Source organism: Epinephelus moara, chromosome 21, assembly GCF_006386435.1.
Source record: "Epinephelus moara isolate mb chromosome 21, YSFRI_EMoa_1.0, whole genome shotgun sequence".
Classification (NCBI taxonomy): domain Eukaryota; kingdom Metazoa; phylum Chordata; class Actinopteri; order Perciformes; family Serranidae; genus Epinephelus; species Epinephelus moara.
The window spans coordinates 796,702-811,536 of record NC_065526.1 but is presented as its reverse complement, the minus strand read 5'-3'; the positions used below and the strand labels follow the sequence as shown (position 1 = coordinate 811,536).

The window sequence follows — 14,835 nt, the reverse complement described above, 5'->3', positions numbered from 1 at the left end:
TTTAGAGTGCATCATAGCACTGAGACAGCACTAGTTAAAATTACAAATGACCTTCTGATTGCTTCAGACAAAGGACTTTGACCAAAACTTTTATATTTATTTGTGTTGTTGTAGAAGAGGTCATGTTTGTTGGGTCTGTAGTTATTTGGTACCACCAACAGTAATGCGGGTGCTAACATTAGAATAGAATAGAACAGAATAGAATATACTATATTGTCCCCTAGGGGAAAAGTAAAGTATATTCTATTCTATTGGCTAGCTAACGTGCGTCTAGCTACAGCGGCAGATTTTAATCACTGACGTTGTGGCGTATGTTTGGTTTATGTGTGGGCGGAGTTAGTGGTCAAATGTTGGTGATAATGCTCCACCGTCCGTTTGCAAGAAGAAGAGGAAGAGGTGGGTAAAATAAAAAAACAATCTGCATAACTTCTGGTGAGAGCAAAACGGCAGCTTAAAAATTTGTGACAACACTACCCTGCTGAAATTAGTGCTCCACAGGAGGAGTACGTAGTGTTCACAGTGTGCTACACTGAGGTGTACCAACCAGGGTGGGTTAAAATAATCGATTCATCTGATTGATATTGATCTTCATTTGAATGACCTGATATTGATCCATAAAATCCGAGATCGTTCTTTCAATATCTGCTTTTTCAAGCTGCAGCTTTAAGTTATTAACGACTGTGGTGATGAGAAGCTCCAACGTTACCGGCTGTTTAATCTGTAGTTAGCTGTTAGCAGTTAGCTGTTAGCTATTAGCTGTTAGCTGTTAGCTATTAGCTATTAGGTGTTAGCTGTTAGCTGTTAGCTGTTAGCTCACTGTTTTTATGTGTTGATGTAATTTATTATCGTGCTGCAGCAGCTGCTCCTGCTGTGAGGCTGCTGCGACACTTTTACACACAAACACAGAGTAGGGACGCCGCGGTGCAGACAGGAAGTGAAGATAACTTGAGCTGACGACAGCTGCGCTTGTTACTGTGAGTGCAATAAAACTTCCACCAGGACAAAATCAATACTTTATCAAACAGCTGATCAGCAACATGTAGAAAATATTTCAGTCTGCTCTGTCCACAGTCCGTCATCCACCGCCGCTGACGTCATGTTAGGAACACGCACAGAGGCTTTACAGCTACAACAAGCTGAAACAACAACAGCTGTTAAAGGTTTAACTCTCTGTCTCCTATCTGAAAACTGACCTGTGGTCATGTGACCTGCAGACAGTGACTGTCCTGAGCCGCAGAGAGGACAGGTGGACAGGTGGACTGATGTCTCTGTAAACTTGACTCAGTGTTGTGATGTCAGAACATGATTTATGTTATTGACATGTTCGATCTGTTTCCAGTCACATATTAAGTTTATTTTGTGACTTTGTTGTTTTAATGTTTCTGTTGCTGCTCTACAAACATTTAGTTATAAAATATTCAGTTTTGATTTTAATTATTCTTTTTTTAAAAATAATTCCTTGTAAAGTTTGCATAACATATCTGTGAGGATCTATTTCACATACTCGCAAAAATTTATACTGAAACTGAAATATCCCTGATCGAATTGATCCAGCAAATGAGTGTCGATACGCAGCCTTAATGTCAACAGTTGAACCTCATGGAAACACCAGACGGAGAAATTTAAAGGTTGTTTCCACTTTAAGATCAAAGAAAGAAAACAGTGTGAAACCTTTAAACTCAGCTGACGGCGAGCTGACGGCGAGCAGGCTGTGGAGGCTGCAGGTATGAAGGTGAAGCAGCTCTAAGTCCTGATAAGAGGATCTGTCTGCACACACACACACACACACACACACACACAGTGTAAGCTGAGCTTTGCGTGCTGAGGATCAGGTCAGTGGTTCATCAGTCTGATGTGGTGGTTGTGTTGAACAGAGGGGATGATGGGAGCTGACGGCGGCTCGGTGGGGACGAACCCCGAAAACAGGACTGACCTCTGAACCCGAGAGACACACTGACCACGGTAAACACTGTGTGTATGTGTGTGTTCATCTGTAGACCAACAGTGTCTGTTGGTTTAGTTAACTTGTGTGTGTGTGTGTGTGTGTGTGTGTGTGTCAGGTGTCATGGACGACGTGGATCCATCTCCTCTGCGGCGTTTCGTGGTGGCGAAACGTTCGATCACCTCCATCTTTGATCAGCTGCTGGACTTTGTGAAGGATGGCTCCGCCTTTGTGGACGGTCAGAAACACACACACATGCATGCACACATACACACACGCACACACACACACACAGGGTGCATGTGTTCAGTCACAGGGATCAATAAAGTTATTTTATTTCATGTAAAGTCAAAAGTCTGAAAACATTAAACATAATTTTATGTGATGTTTGTCGTTAAACAGCTGATGATGTGTTGTTTGTTTGTTGTGATGTCAGAGGCGTGGTGGGAGCTGAGTCTGGAGCTACAGAGCTGTTTTTGTTTGTTTATTTGTTTGTTAATAGCCAGCTGGTGTTGATGTGTTGTTTGTTTGTTTGTTTGTTTGTTGTGATGTCAGAGGCGTGGCGTGGCGATGACCTGGGTCAGGTGGCAGTGGAGGAGCAGAGTCTGGAGCTGCAGAGCTGTGCCACCAAACTGTGGACCATCAGGGAGGTTCTGCTCAGGAGACACATGAAGGTGGCGTTCTTCGGCAGGTACGTCACTCACACACAAGGATCACGTGACTCAGTTAAGGAACACGGCCACGTGATGATGACATCACATCAGCGTAGGGTCTCCTGCAGAGTCTCAAACTAACTCTGTCTCTACACCAGGTGAGTTTGTTTTTTAATGTGTCACGGAAATCTGTGTGCGACTGAAGGATCAACATTTACATCATTCATGACATCATTTATGTGAACGATGATGTCATTCAGTGTTTGCGGCTGTCAGAATGAACTCTGGAACCAACAGAGAGACTCGATATGTGATCAGCTCGTCTGTGCTGAAACAGCTGCAGGCCTGGGAGACGTTCCCTGTGTCCTGATCCTGGTTTCTGGTCTGTTGTCTTGTGGACGTTATTTTTGTTTCTCGTTTCATGTTTTTCACTCATGTTGAATCTGCTTCCTGTTTTAATTTGTTGACTCTCTGCTCATGTGTCGTGTCTGCTTTTACTGTGTGTTTTCTGTCACACCTGTCCCGTTCGTCCCTCCCTGTTCCCAGAGTCTTCCTCTCACACCTGTTCTGTGTCAGTCTTGTTGGCTCCATTTACCTCTGTCTACCTGTGTGTTTCCATTTGTTCCTCGTCAGTTGGTGAGCGTTCGTCCTTATGTCCCTGGTGTCATTCCCTGCTCCGTCTCCTGCCTGCTGTCTTGTGCTCTGTGTTCGTCTTATTATCCTGGTTGGTTTTCTGTTTAGTTCTGGTTCCTCTTTCTTTGAGACTTTGAGTCACCTGCCTGTTTTGGATGTTTTCTATCAGCTCGCTTTTTATTAAACCTTCAACCTGCCTGCTGCTCTGCACTTGGGTCCTTTCTCAACTGATGTATGACAGGAAGTAAAACCAGACATGACACAGAAGGAGAGAATCAACAAAATAAAACAGGAAACAGAATAAACATCAACAAACAACACGAAACAAGGACAAAAAACAGTCCACAAGAAAACAGAATAGAAACAAAACCGAGGATCATGACACGCCTGCTGTAAACTCACCACCAGGGGGAGTCCTTGGTTCAGAGCGCTCTGGACGCAGTGCATTCTGGGTGTTGTAGGCCGTTCCACATTGAAACCTTTTTCTCAGTTCTCTCTGGCACCACTTTAAAAACGACTTTATACATAGGTGACCTGAAATTTCTCTTTCAGGAAGTTTGGTGTCACAGGTCTGTGGACCCGATCACACGGCTCCCAGTCAGTAATTTTCCATTCACCAGGTTTTCCCGCCTCAGCATCATCAAGGCAGCTCAGTTCACCTGTTCCTGACTCTCCACACTTTGATCCAGACTGATTTCTTGTTGCCGACTCCGCCTACTTCGTCTGATTCCCCGTAAATGCCTCAGCCCTCTGTCCCCCCTGATCTCTATATCTGTTTCCGTGTCCTTGGTTGCTGTTTGCCTGCGGCTGCTCGCCGTTACCATGCGATGATGATGACACTACAGTGTGAGTGTTCCTGTCTGCTCACCTGTGGTCTCCTGCGGTTCAGAGACTTTCACCGTGTCACCACACTCACCATTGTGTGTGCATCCTGTGAGTATCAACCTGCCGGCTTCTTGACCCTCCACCTGACCTCGACCTTCTGTCTGCCTGCTCCCTGCTGGTTCACTGTTTGATCTGTGTACTGACCCGGTTCTGGATTTTCTGTCTCCATGACTCCATCTCCTGCCGGCTCTTACACCGTTCTGTTGCCTGTTATTGACCTGAGCTATGTGTCTGTGACAAACACCACCACTCACTCATTTGCCTCCCGTCCGAACCAGCCGGCTGCCAGAGACTTTGTGGAGAGACTTAACTGAAGTGTTGAGCTGTACTGTGTGCTGATCACCTGCCCTGTCCTGTACCTGCTGGGCTGTGGCATTAAACATCACCTGTTCCTGGTGTCCAGCTGCATTTGGGTCCAAACACAACCCGTCACGTCGGGTCAGTCAGACTTGGAACACTCTGTCCAACATTAGACTTGTTTGTCCCCCCTAATTAAATGGTAGGGGAAACACTGGCAGGTATAAAAACAAAGAGTGTGTGCAGTCCTGTGTGCTGCTGCTGTGAAGAAGCTCCGCCCCTCATGTGACTCACCTGAGTCAAACCAGGAAACAAGTTTTTATTCTGCCTGAGTCACTGAGAGGAGACACACAGTCAGAGACGGACGATAAGATTCACCTCTGGACCAAAAGCACCACTTCCACTACCAGAGGACAGCTCCAGGAGGGAATACTGGGAATACTGGGAATACTGGAATACTGACTGCTCACACTGAACCAGAGTTTCACAGCAACAACGACTCAAAGTGAAAGTAACTCTGAGGGAACAGGAAGTGGCTGAGCTGTCTGCCTGCTGTGTTCACAGCGTCACTCAGAGACAAAATGGCGTCCAGGTTACAGGACGATCTCTGCTGCCCTGTCTGCTGTGACATGTTTAAAGATCCTGTCATCCTGTCATGTAGCCACAGCTTCTGTAAAGACTGTCTGCAGAACTGGTGGACAGAGAAACCAGCACGTGAGTGTCCAGTTTGTAAGAGAAGACACTCAAAAGACGCAGTAGTTCCTAACTTTGCTCTAAAGAACCTGTGTGAGAGTTTCTTACAGGAGAGAGATCAGAGCGCTTCAGAGGCTCTCTGCAGTCTGCACTCTGAGAAACTCAAACTCTTCTGTCTGGACCATCAGCAGCCAGTTTGTCTCGTCTGCAGAGATTCAGAAAAACACGCCGACCACAGATTCAGACCCGTCGATGAAGCTGCACGACAACACAAGAAGGAACTTGAGGAAACTCTGGAGCCCTTAAAGGAGAAGTTAAAGGTTTGTGAACAAGTTAAAGTGAAGTGTGAACAAACAGCACAACACATGAAGGTCCAGGCCCGACGCACAGAGAGGCAGATTAAGGAGCAGTTTAAGAAGCTTCACCAGTTTCTAGAAGAGGAAGAGGAGGCCAGGATGGCTGCACTGAGGGAGGAAGAGGAGCAGAAGAGTCAGATGATGAAGGAGAAGATGGAGGCTCTGAGCAGAGAGATAGCAGCTCTTTCAGACACAGTCAGAGCCACAGAGGACGAGCTGAGAGCTGAAGACGTCTCATTCCTGCTCAACTACAAGGCTGCAGTGGACAGAGTCCAGCAGCGCCCCCTGCTGGATGATCCACAGCTGCTCTCAGGAGCTCTGATAGACGAGGCCAAACACCTGGGCAACCTCACCTTCAACATCTGGAACAAGATGAAGGACGTGGTCTCCTACACTCCTCTGATCCTGGACCCAAACACTGCTGGTCCAGAACTCGTCCTGTCTGAAGATCTGACCAGTGTGAGAGGAGGACAGAGGCAGCAGCTTCCTGATAATCCAGAGAGGTTAAACTACTGCTCTGTCCTGGGCTCTGAGGGCTTTAACTCAGGGACTCACAGCTGGGACGTCGAGGTTGGAGACAATACAAACTGGGAACTGGGTGTGTTGGCAGAGTCTGTCCAGAGGAAAGGAGACCTGTGGTCTGGATTATGGAGCATAGAGTTCTGGTATGGTGAATACAGAGCAGTCTCCCCACCACATCAAGACACTGCTCTCCCCTTTGAGAGGCAGCTCCAGAGGATCAGAGTCAATCTGGACTGTAACAGAGGAAAACTGTCGTTCTCTGATCCTGATACTAACACACACATACACACCTTCACACGCACTTTCACTGAGAGGATGTTTCCATATGTTAACACTTGGGATAAACTCCCACTGAAGGTTTTACCACTGAAGGTCTCTGTGACTGTAGAACAACAGGAATGAAAGACGTGTTTCAGGTCTGATGGTTTATGACTCACAGCAGTCAGACAGATGCACCATGTTGGATTTGTTGCTAACCCTTCAAAGGTAGATTAAATATGAATGAATGATCAGAGGGGACGTAGAGCTCACTCTGAGTCAGACTGTTGTCGCTACTCTCTGTTTGTATTTTGGTTCTCAGGTGTTACGAGGTGCAGTGGTGTAAATGTAAATGTGTGTGATGGATGTGAGTGTGTTCATGTCGCAGTTTGATCATTTGTACAGTTTGGGACAATCATGAAGCTTCTTCCTGCTCCTTTTCAGACATCAAATGTTGATTTATGTTTTTTTTTGTTTCCCTTTATTTATTGTGTTGTTTTTCTATTTGTAACCCCTATGCAGCAATTTTTCCCTTCATCCAAACCAAATTTCTCCCAAGGGAGACCAATAAAGTAACCTTAACCTTGAAATGTTTTAATGTTCACTCATGTTTTGAAGGGTTTTTTCTACAATATAATCCAAATATATATCCAAATTTTGTTACCGTTAAACCTTCCCCACATTTTTCCGGGGTATACGGTATTACCGTGACTAATTAAAAATCCCTTTGAAGGGCTCAGAGGGAGTTCGTCAAATTACGCTTGTGCCTATGCAGTTCAGAAACAGAATAGCAAACATCACATAGGCCTAAGAATACTGAAAAATAACAACAAGACATGAGCAACTTTTATTAACAAATATTTAAAAAAGTGCAAATGCAGCAGTCAACCAAACAGAATGAAATAACAACACATTGTCTGTGGGCTACAGTCCACTTCCAAAAAAGTGACTATAAATAACAACAGCAGTAACGATAATGTGTGCTATACAGCGTATCCTCAGACCGCGACTAGTACTGTCTGATGGTTTATTTTTAGAGCCTATCAGCATAAATCAAATAGATTAAAGTACAGCTCTACAGCATCCAGTACTGGGGCCCATCAAATAAGAAAAACAGAACAATAAATAACAAGGCATGACTGAAAATGGGCATATATGATCCTATCCTGAGAAGCAACGGGAAATACTGTGCGTTCGTTTATTTTTAGAGCCCACCTTTAGTTTGAAAAGTTCATCCTCTCACAGTCCCGACTGTTCTGTCCGTCAGAACAGGTGACTCCTCATTGAAAATGACATTAAAACAAAGTATAATGATAATTATAGCGGCATCATATGCTTCAAAACTATTCACGTTTTTTCACCCAAAAAAACCAGCATGTTTACTTTTTCCAGCTGCAGCAGGACACGTAGTGGATTGACAACTTTGGCCGCGGTGCTGAACACCTGCTCTGATGAGAGCTTGTGGCACAAACGCACGGGTAGTGTGTACCTGTGTACCTGTGTACCTATGTACTGTACGGGTAGTGTATGACTCCGCCCACCAGTCCACCCTGTGGTTGTATGACTCCGCCCACCAGTCCACCCTGTGGTTGTATGACTCCGCCCACCAGTCCAGTGTCTATGACAGTCTCCGTCCATGTCAGACATTTGTGTCAACTTTGGTCAGAATTAGTAAATGAATTCTTCAGTTATGGACAAAAACATGTTTTGTGAGGTCACACTGACCTTTGACCTTCAACCACCACATTCTAATGAGTTTATTCTTCAGTCCAAGTGGACATTTGTTCCAAATTTGGGAAATTCCCTCACAGTGTTCTTCAGCTATCGCATTCATGAGAATTGGACAGATAAGGTCACAGAGACCTTGACCTTTTGATGAGTTTGTTTGCCCTGTGAGGCAAATTGTGATTTGTGATATTGGGCTTTAAAAATAAAATTGATTGATTGAGTCCAAGTGAAAATTTGTGCCAAATTTGAAAAAATCTTCCTGAGGAGTTCTTGATACACAGTATATTCATGTGCTGGAATTTGTTATTTACGTGACAATGCCTGAACGCAACACAGGCTCCGCTTCATTTGAGTGAGTGTACAGTGCTGCACTGCTGTGCAAGCAGCGTGTTACACACTGTTCTTAACAATAACTATGTCAGGTAACAAACTGTGTCGTACTCGGGTCGGGTTCGGTCAGGAAAATGCGGCCCGAGCTACGCTCTAGTGTGCTCACCTGTAAGTGTGCACCTGTCCGTGTGTCTCTGTGTGTGTGTGTGTGTGTGTGTGTGTGTGTGTGTGTGTGTGTGTGTGTGTGTGTGTTGTCACAAACCGGGCCAGTTAGTGGCAAAAAGGAGTCCACACATGAAGTACCAAATCAAAATATAATTTATTAGTAAATCATTGAAGTTGAAATTATATCAAAACAAACCAAAAAGTATGAGTGGGATTTAATGTTGAGTGTCAGTCATGTATGCAGTGTATGGGTGAGTGGAGTGTGCTGGGTTAAAGTGTTGAATGCAGGGGAAACAATACTTAGTTCCACATGGCAGGTGGAAACCCGGAACCAAGTCCAAGTCTGGAAGCAGCAAGAGAGAGAATGCAAGGTTAGACAGCCCTTAAATATCCTGGTCCACATACACACACAGGTGAGGCAAATTGGCCTGACGACCTGCCCACAACTTCCACCCAGATAGTGACAAAGCCAGAGAGCAGACAGAGGAGCAGGCCGTCACACCCCCCTCCTAAAGAATGGGGTCCCACCACATTATCTTTCTACTCGCCACTCTCAGCAACCCAGGAGCAAAACAACCAGCGGAGAAAGACCAGATCCCAAATATATATCAAAATGCTGCAATGCCCATATTAATGCTAGTGCCTCCTTCTCGATCACAGAGCAATTGAGCTGGTACTTATCAAACTTCCTAGAGAAGAAGGCCACAGGTCTTTCAACCCCGTGCTCTCCCACCTGCAAGAGTACAGCCCCTGCCCCCACATTAGAGGCATCCACCTGCAGGGAAAAAACCTCATCCAACCGGAGGGCAGCCAACACAGGTGCTGCACACAAAAGTGCCTTGACATTCTCAAACGTCTACATCTGTCTGACCAGACAAATTCTGTCTCTTTTTTCAAAAGTGCCATCAGTGGCTCCACAACAGATGAGAAATTTCTACAAAAACTTCGGTAATATCCCACCATCCCTAAAAAGCGCAGTAGCTCTTTCTTGGTGGTTGGAGCGGGATATTTTACTATTGCAGCCACCTTATCCTGCAACATACACACTCGGCCTTGACCGACTACCTTACCCAAATAGGTGACTGCACTGAATGTGTTCAGACCATGTATCACTGTATATGACCACGTCATCAAGGTACACAGCGCAGCCGTCCAGCCCTGCCACAACCTGGTTCATGAGGCGCTGGAATGTTGCAGGCGCATTGTGCAGGCCAAACGGCATAACAGTGTACTTGTACAGACCAGAAAGTGTAATAAACGCACAAATTTCCTGTGCACGCTTAGACGGGGGGACCTGCCAATAACCTTTTAGTTGGTCAAATTTACTCACATAAGTGACCCCACCTGATCTATACAATCTTCCATGCGGGGAAGAGGAAACACATCTGGCTTTGTAATGTTATTAACTTTAAGTCAGTACATGGTCTATAAGTTCTGTCCGGTTTACTGACCAACAGACACGGTGATGCCCAACTCAAAGAACACGGCTCAGCAATATGATTGTCCAACATATATTGAACCTCTTGGTCTAAATGTTTGTGCTTATCTGATGAAACCCGATAAAAGTGCTGCTTTATTGGTGCCGCGTCACCGACCTCCACATCATGCTCAATAAGATGCGTGCGAGGAGGCACATCAGAAAACAGGGCAGGATAGCTTTTAATAAGGCAATCAACTCAGCACGTTTCTTGTCATCCAAATTTGCCAACAATTTTTCAACCACCCTTGCAAAACCCCATCAGGAGTTGAACTCTCCTCCAGGCTGACTGCTGGAGATGAGCTCAAATCAACTTCAGACGTACAAACAGAAGCATTAACCATACAACTCCCACTTTCCCCTTTTCCCTCTGTCTGACGTCTGTAAAAGGGTTTCAGCAAATTCACATGACACAATCTAGTGGATTTCCTAGAGTTTGGAGTGGCAATGATGTAATTCAGGTCTGACACCTGCTGTACCACATACGGGACGTGAAGTTCGAGCCTTGATCGCTCGGAATGATTTTTGGTATCCCAAACACCGAAATGAACTGTATCAAAGCTTTTACCACCGACTTAGTAGTTATGGTTTGGAGTGGATACGTCGCCGGACACCTGGTTACAAATAATCAACAAATAATTAAGACCCAGTTTTGAACGAGGCAACGGCCCGACACAGTCAATAATCAAATGTTCAAACGGCTGCTCAACCACAGGAATTGGACAAAGTGGAGCCGGTCTGACTGACTGGTTTGGCTTGCCGGTTAACTGACAGGCCCTCACAATGTGTGCGCATTGGGGTGGAACTCTGCCATGCGCGATACAGAGAGCAGAGATTTGTAAAGGCGCAACCATGAAGAGACAGAAATGACATGCCGTGGTGTAAATAAGATAAATAACATAAGGCTATTTAGTTTGTTTAATAAAAGGACAAAGTATAGACCTTTATATGGGAAAGGTAACCTTACATGACTTCTGTTGTGATCTGGTGCTATAGCCTATAGAAAATAGAGCCCATGGCACCATTTAGGTTACAACCACCAGTGCTGATATTTATTGTATTCACAAGAATGGGACGGATAATACCTGTGGCCACAGCTGTTGCCTGGCGCAGAGGCATAAAAATGAAGGTGGGACTGATATTTTATTTTTATGTTTCCACGCTGGTGATAGAAGTGCCAACAGGAATTATGTTTTTGGTTTGTCCATTTGTCCCGTTCTCATGAACGCAACATCTCAAGAATGCCTTGAGGGACTTCCTTCAACTCTGCTCTCTGCTGTATGTACAATAATGTCTCTGTGGACGCTGATGCTGAACGATGTGCGTCTGTGCTTCAGGACGAGTAACGGGAAGAGTACAGTGATCAACGCCATGCTCAGAGACCGAGTGTTGCCCAGCGGCATCGGTCACACCACCAACTGTTTCCTGAGGGTGGAGGGAACCGACGGAGATGAGGCTTACCTCACCACCGAGGCGTCCAATGAGAGGAGGAGCGTCAGCGTACGTCCAACACAGAGGCCTTAAAGGGACAGTACCAAATGTTGGAACTAGAGGGGGGGACAGGAGTGGATTTCTACGTCCCAATCCTGGAAGAGTGACTCCTGCCCCCTCCCAATCGTGGAAGAATAAATCCTGCCCCCTCCCAATCCTGGAAGAATGACTCCTGTCCCCTCCCAATCCTGGAAGAGTGACTCCTGTCCCCTCCCAATCCTGGAAGAATGACTCCTGCCCCCTCCCAATCCTGGAAAAATGACTCCTGTCCCCTCCCAATTGTAGAAGAGTGACTCCTGTCCCCTCCCAATCCTGGAGAAATGACTCCTGTCCCCTCCCAATTGTAGAAGAGTGACTGCTGTCCCGTCCAAATCCTGGAAGAGTGACTCCTGTCCCCTCCCAATCCTGGAAGAATGACTGCTGTCCCCTCCCAGTCCTGGAAGAGTGACTCCTGCCCCCTCCCAATCCTGGAAGAATGACTCCTGTCCCCTCCCAATCCTGGAAGAGTGAGTCCTGTCCCCTCCCAATGCTGGAAAAATGACTCCTGCCCCCTCCCAATCCTGGAAGAATGACTCCTGTCCCCTCCCAATCCTGGAAGAGTGACTCCTGTCCCGTCCAAATCCTAGAAGAGTGACTCCTGCCCACTCCCGATCCTGGAAGAGTGACTCCTGCCCCCTCCCAATCCTGGAAGAATGACTCCTGCCCCCTCCCAATGCTGGAAAAATAACTCCTGTCCCCTCCCAATTGTAGAAGAGTGACTCCTGTCCCCTCCCAGTCCTGGAAGAGTGACTCCTGTCCCCTCCCAATCCTGGAAGAGTGACTCCTGTCCCCTCCCAGTCCTGGAAGAGTGACTCCTGTCCCCTCCCAATTGTAGAAGAGTGACTCCTGCCCCCTCCCAATTGTAGAAGAGTGACTCCTGCCCCCTCCCAATCCTGGAAGAGTGACTCCTGTCCCCTCCCAATCCTGGAAGAATGACCCGTTACCTTGTAGTGTTTGTAAGTAATTAAGAAAATGGCACCTACTCATATTAGACCTAAGTATTTATAGACGCATATAATGCTCTCTGGTTGCCAGGGCAACAGCTTTGGTCCCTGTTTACTTCCTGTCAGCTCCATTCCAACAGGAAGTACACTTGGACCGATGTAAAATGTTGTCAAGTTAGAGAATGTCTAGAAACATGAAGGATATTAAACCAAATATAGTGCAATGCTAAAATAACACAGCTAGCATAAATGCTATATCCATGTGGTAAATAACTAGCGCTTAGCATCGTTCCCATGGATCCTTAAAAGGCTTTGAGCTCATTGATGTGAAAATAAGACTTTAATCCGTATCAAAATGTCTTAAATCAATCCTACAGAAGTCTTAAAGATGCTCAGACAGAAGAATTATTTTATGAATCTTTTTTTATTTCTGATGTTTGGTGTAAAATCTAAAAAAAAAACCACAGAGCCACAGAGTTTCAGACACGTGTTCGCCTGCGTTCGACCCAATGTTTCATCATGTTGGACGGACGCAGATTTGTAAATACAGTTTTAAAATCATTATTGTAAAAATAACGTTAGCTACGAAGCTCATCACCAGGATGAAATCGGTCTGTATGAGGAGCACAAGAACATGAGACACTGTCCCTTTAACTGTCAGCGTTACTCTGTCTGTCAGTCACATTACTCTGTCATAACCTTCATCCTCCTCCCTCCTCCTCCTCAGACGGTGAACCAGCTGGCTCATGCCCTCCACATGGATCCCACTCTGGACTCCGGCAGCCTGGTGAAGGTCATGTGGCCTAAAAGTCGCTGCGCTCTGCTGAGAGACGACCTGGTGCTGATGGACAGGTGACTTCCTGTCCACACCTCCAGCCCAGATCTGATTTAACCCTTTAATCTGCCTCTTCACTGTGACACCTGGAAAAACAGACAGTACTTAGTTTAATGTGACGTAAAATAAATCATAACCTACAGATTATAAACTGACACACGGTACGTTTCCTATCGACCAGACTGTGAAGATGATTTATGATGTTTGGGCTGAAACATGTTGACAGGAGCAGTTCTGTGTGTTAAGTGTCACTCTGGTATCGATCACAGGACACATTATTTTATTCTGTTTGAGTTTGTCAGTTTGGTCGTCGTGGAAACATTTCAGAGAATCAGAATTCATCCAGGAAAATGTCCACTCCGAGTTTTGAACTCATCAGAAACAAACTGCACCTGAATACAAATAAAAACAAGAAGTCAAAATGTCAGCACAGGAATAATTAATAATATTAATTTCTGCCTCTGATGTCTGACCTCTGACCTCAGCCCTGGTACTGATGTCACTTTGGAGTTGGACAGCTGGATCGATAAGTTCTGTTTGGACGCTGACGTTTTTGTTCTGGTGGGAAATGCTGAGTCGACGCTCATGAACACGGTGAGAGGATTGTGTGTGTGTGTGTGTGTGTGTGCGTGTGTGTGTGTGCGTGTGTGTTGATCTTGTTTGTCTCTGTGTGTCTGCAGGAGAAACTTTTCTTCCACAAAGTCAGTGAGAGAATCTCCAAACCAAATATCTTCATTCTCCACAACAGATGGGACGCCTCAGTGAGTGAACCAGAATACATCGAGGAGGTCAGTGTGTATATTTGTGTTTGTGTTTGTGTGTGTGTGTGTGTGCGTGTGTGTGTGTGTGTGTGTGTTTGTGTGCTTCAGTTTACACCTGTGACATCACATCATCTTTCCTCACGTCTTTTCTCTGAGATATGAGGAGAAAAATCAAACTGAGAGAGACGAACCAAGTTGAAGGGAACTGGTAGGGCTGGGCGATATGACTAATGAATATATTTATAGCAATACACTGTATATGTGTCAGTATGAGAACTGATACTCGCAGTACCTTTCGATTCCTTGGTGAAAAAAACCCAGCGATACTCATTTTTTGAACCAGAAGAACCGATACCAGCGTACGAATCGGTGCTGAGACTCCTCCGGAACTGATGGGGGCAGTATACGGCAGATAGGGTTACAGTCCATGCCTACATTCAGAGCGAGGGGGTGACGAGGAAGAGGAGAGAGCAGCTGCCTGCTAAAGCCCACATTCAGAACCAGCCACGGCGGCACTTCAGAAAATAGATCTGCTCGCAATATATGCAGTTTTAAACACCACTTTGTCTGTTTATTAATTGCTTCTGAACCGTCCGTGCTGTGTTTTGGTCCATCTCCCTCTCTCCCCCAGCCCCTCCCCTGGGAGAGAGTCCGGTGGTCTCCTATGAGCCCAGCCTTCCAGACGTGTAACACTCTGTTAAATGTCATTCAGCTCATCAGTTAAAATCAGTAGCATAATAAGCAGATATGTTCCATGTTATTTTGTTTAATTTCAACAACACAGAGAACAGCTTGAACAAGCTGCGTGTGAGCTAACGATCAGGGA

At 45.7% G+C, this 14,835-nt stretch overlaps 2 protein-coding genes across 2 annotated transcripts in view; both read left to right on the top strand.

The window, feature by feature from the left end:
• Positions 1 to 1,854: 1,854 nt before the first annotated feature.
• Positions 1,855 to 14,835, top strand: part of LOC126383160 (mitofusin-1-like) — a 24,850-nt gene continuing 11,869 nt past the window's right edge. The window contains exons 1-7 of the mRNA XM_050033609.1: positions 1,855 to 1,962; positions 2,061 to 2,180; positions 2,498 to 2,633; positions 11,277 to 11,439; positions 13,141 to 13,265; positions 13,734 to 13,842; positions 13,929 to 14,036. Of these exons, the coding sequence (XP_049889566.1) occupies positions 2,066 to 2,180; positions 2,498 to 2,633; positions 11,277 to 11,439; positions 13,141 to 13,265; positions 13,734 to 13,842; positions 13,929 to 14,036 (756 nt within the window). The 5' untranslated portion in view covers positions 1,855 to 1,962; positions 2,061 to 2,065. The remainder of the gene's footprint in view (positions 1,963 to 2,060; positions 2,181 to 2,497; positions 2,634 to 11,276; positions 11,440 to 13,140; positions 13,266 to 13,733; positions 13,843 to 13,928; positions 14,037 to 14,835) is intronic.
• On the top strand, positions 4,727 to 6,701 carry LOC126383161 (nuclear factor 7, brain-like). Its single transcript, XM_050033610.1, has one exon. It carries the CDS (start codon positions 4,992 to 4,994, stop codon positions 6,381 to 6,383), a length of 1,392 nt encoding a protein of 463 aa, XP_049889567.1. The 5' UTR covers positions 4,727 to 4,991; the 3' UTR covers positions 6,384 to 6,701.

Excerpts from the sequence above, each read along its gene's own strand:
- LOC126383161 (XM_050033610.1), top strand. The coding sequence starts at position 4,992 with ATGGCGTCCAGGTTACAGGACGATCTCTGCTGCCCTGTCTGCTGTGAC.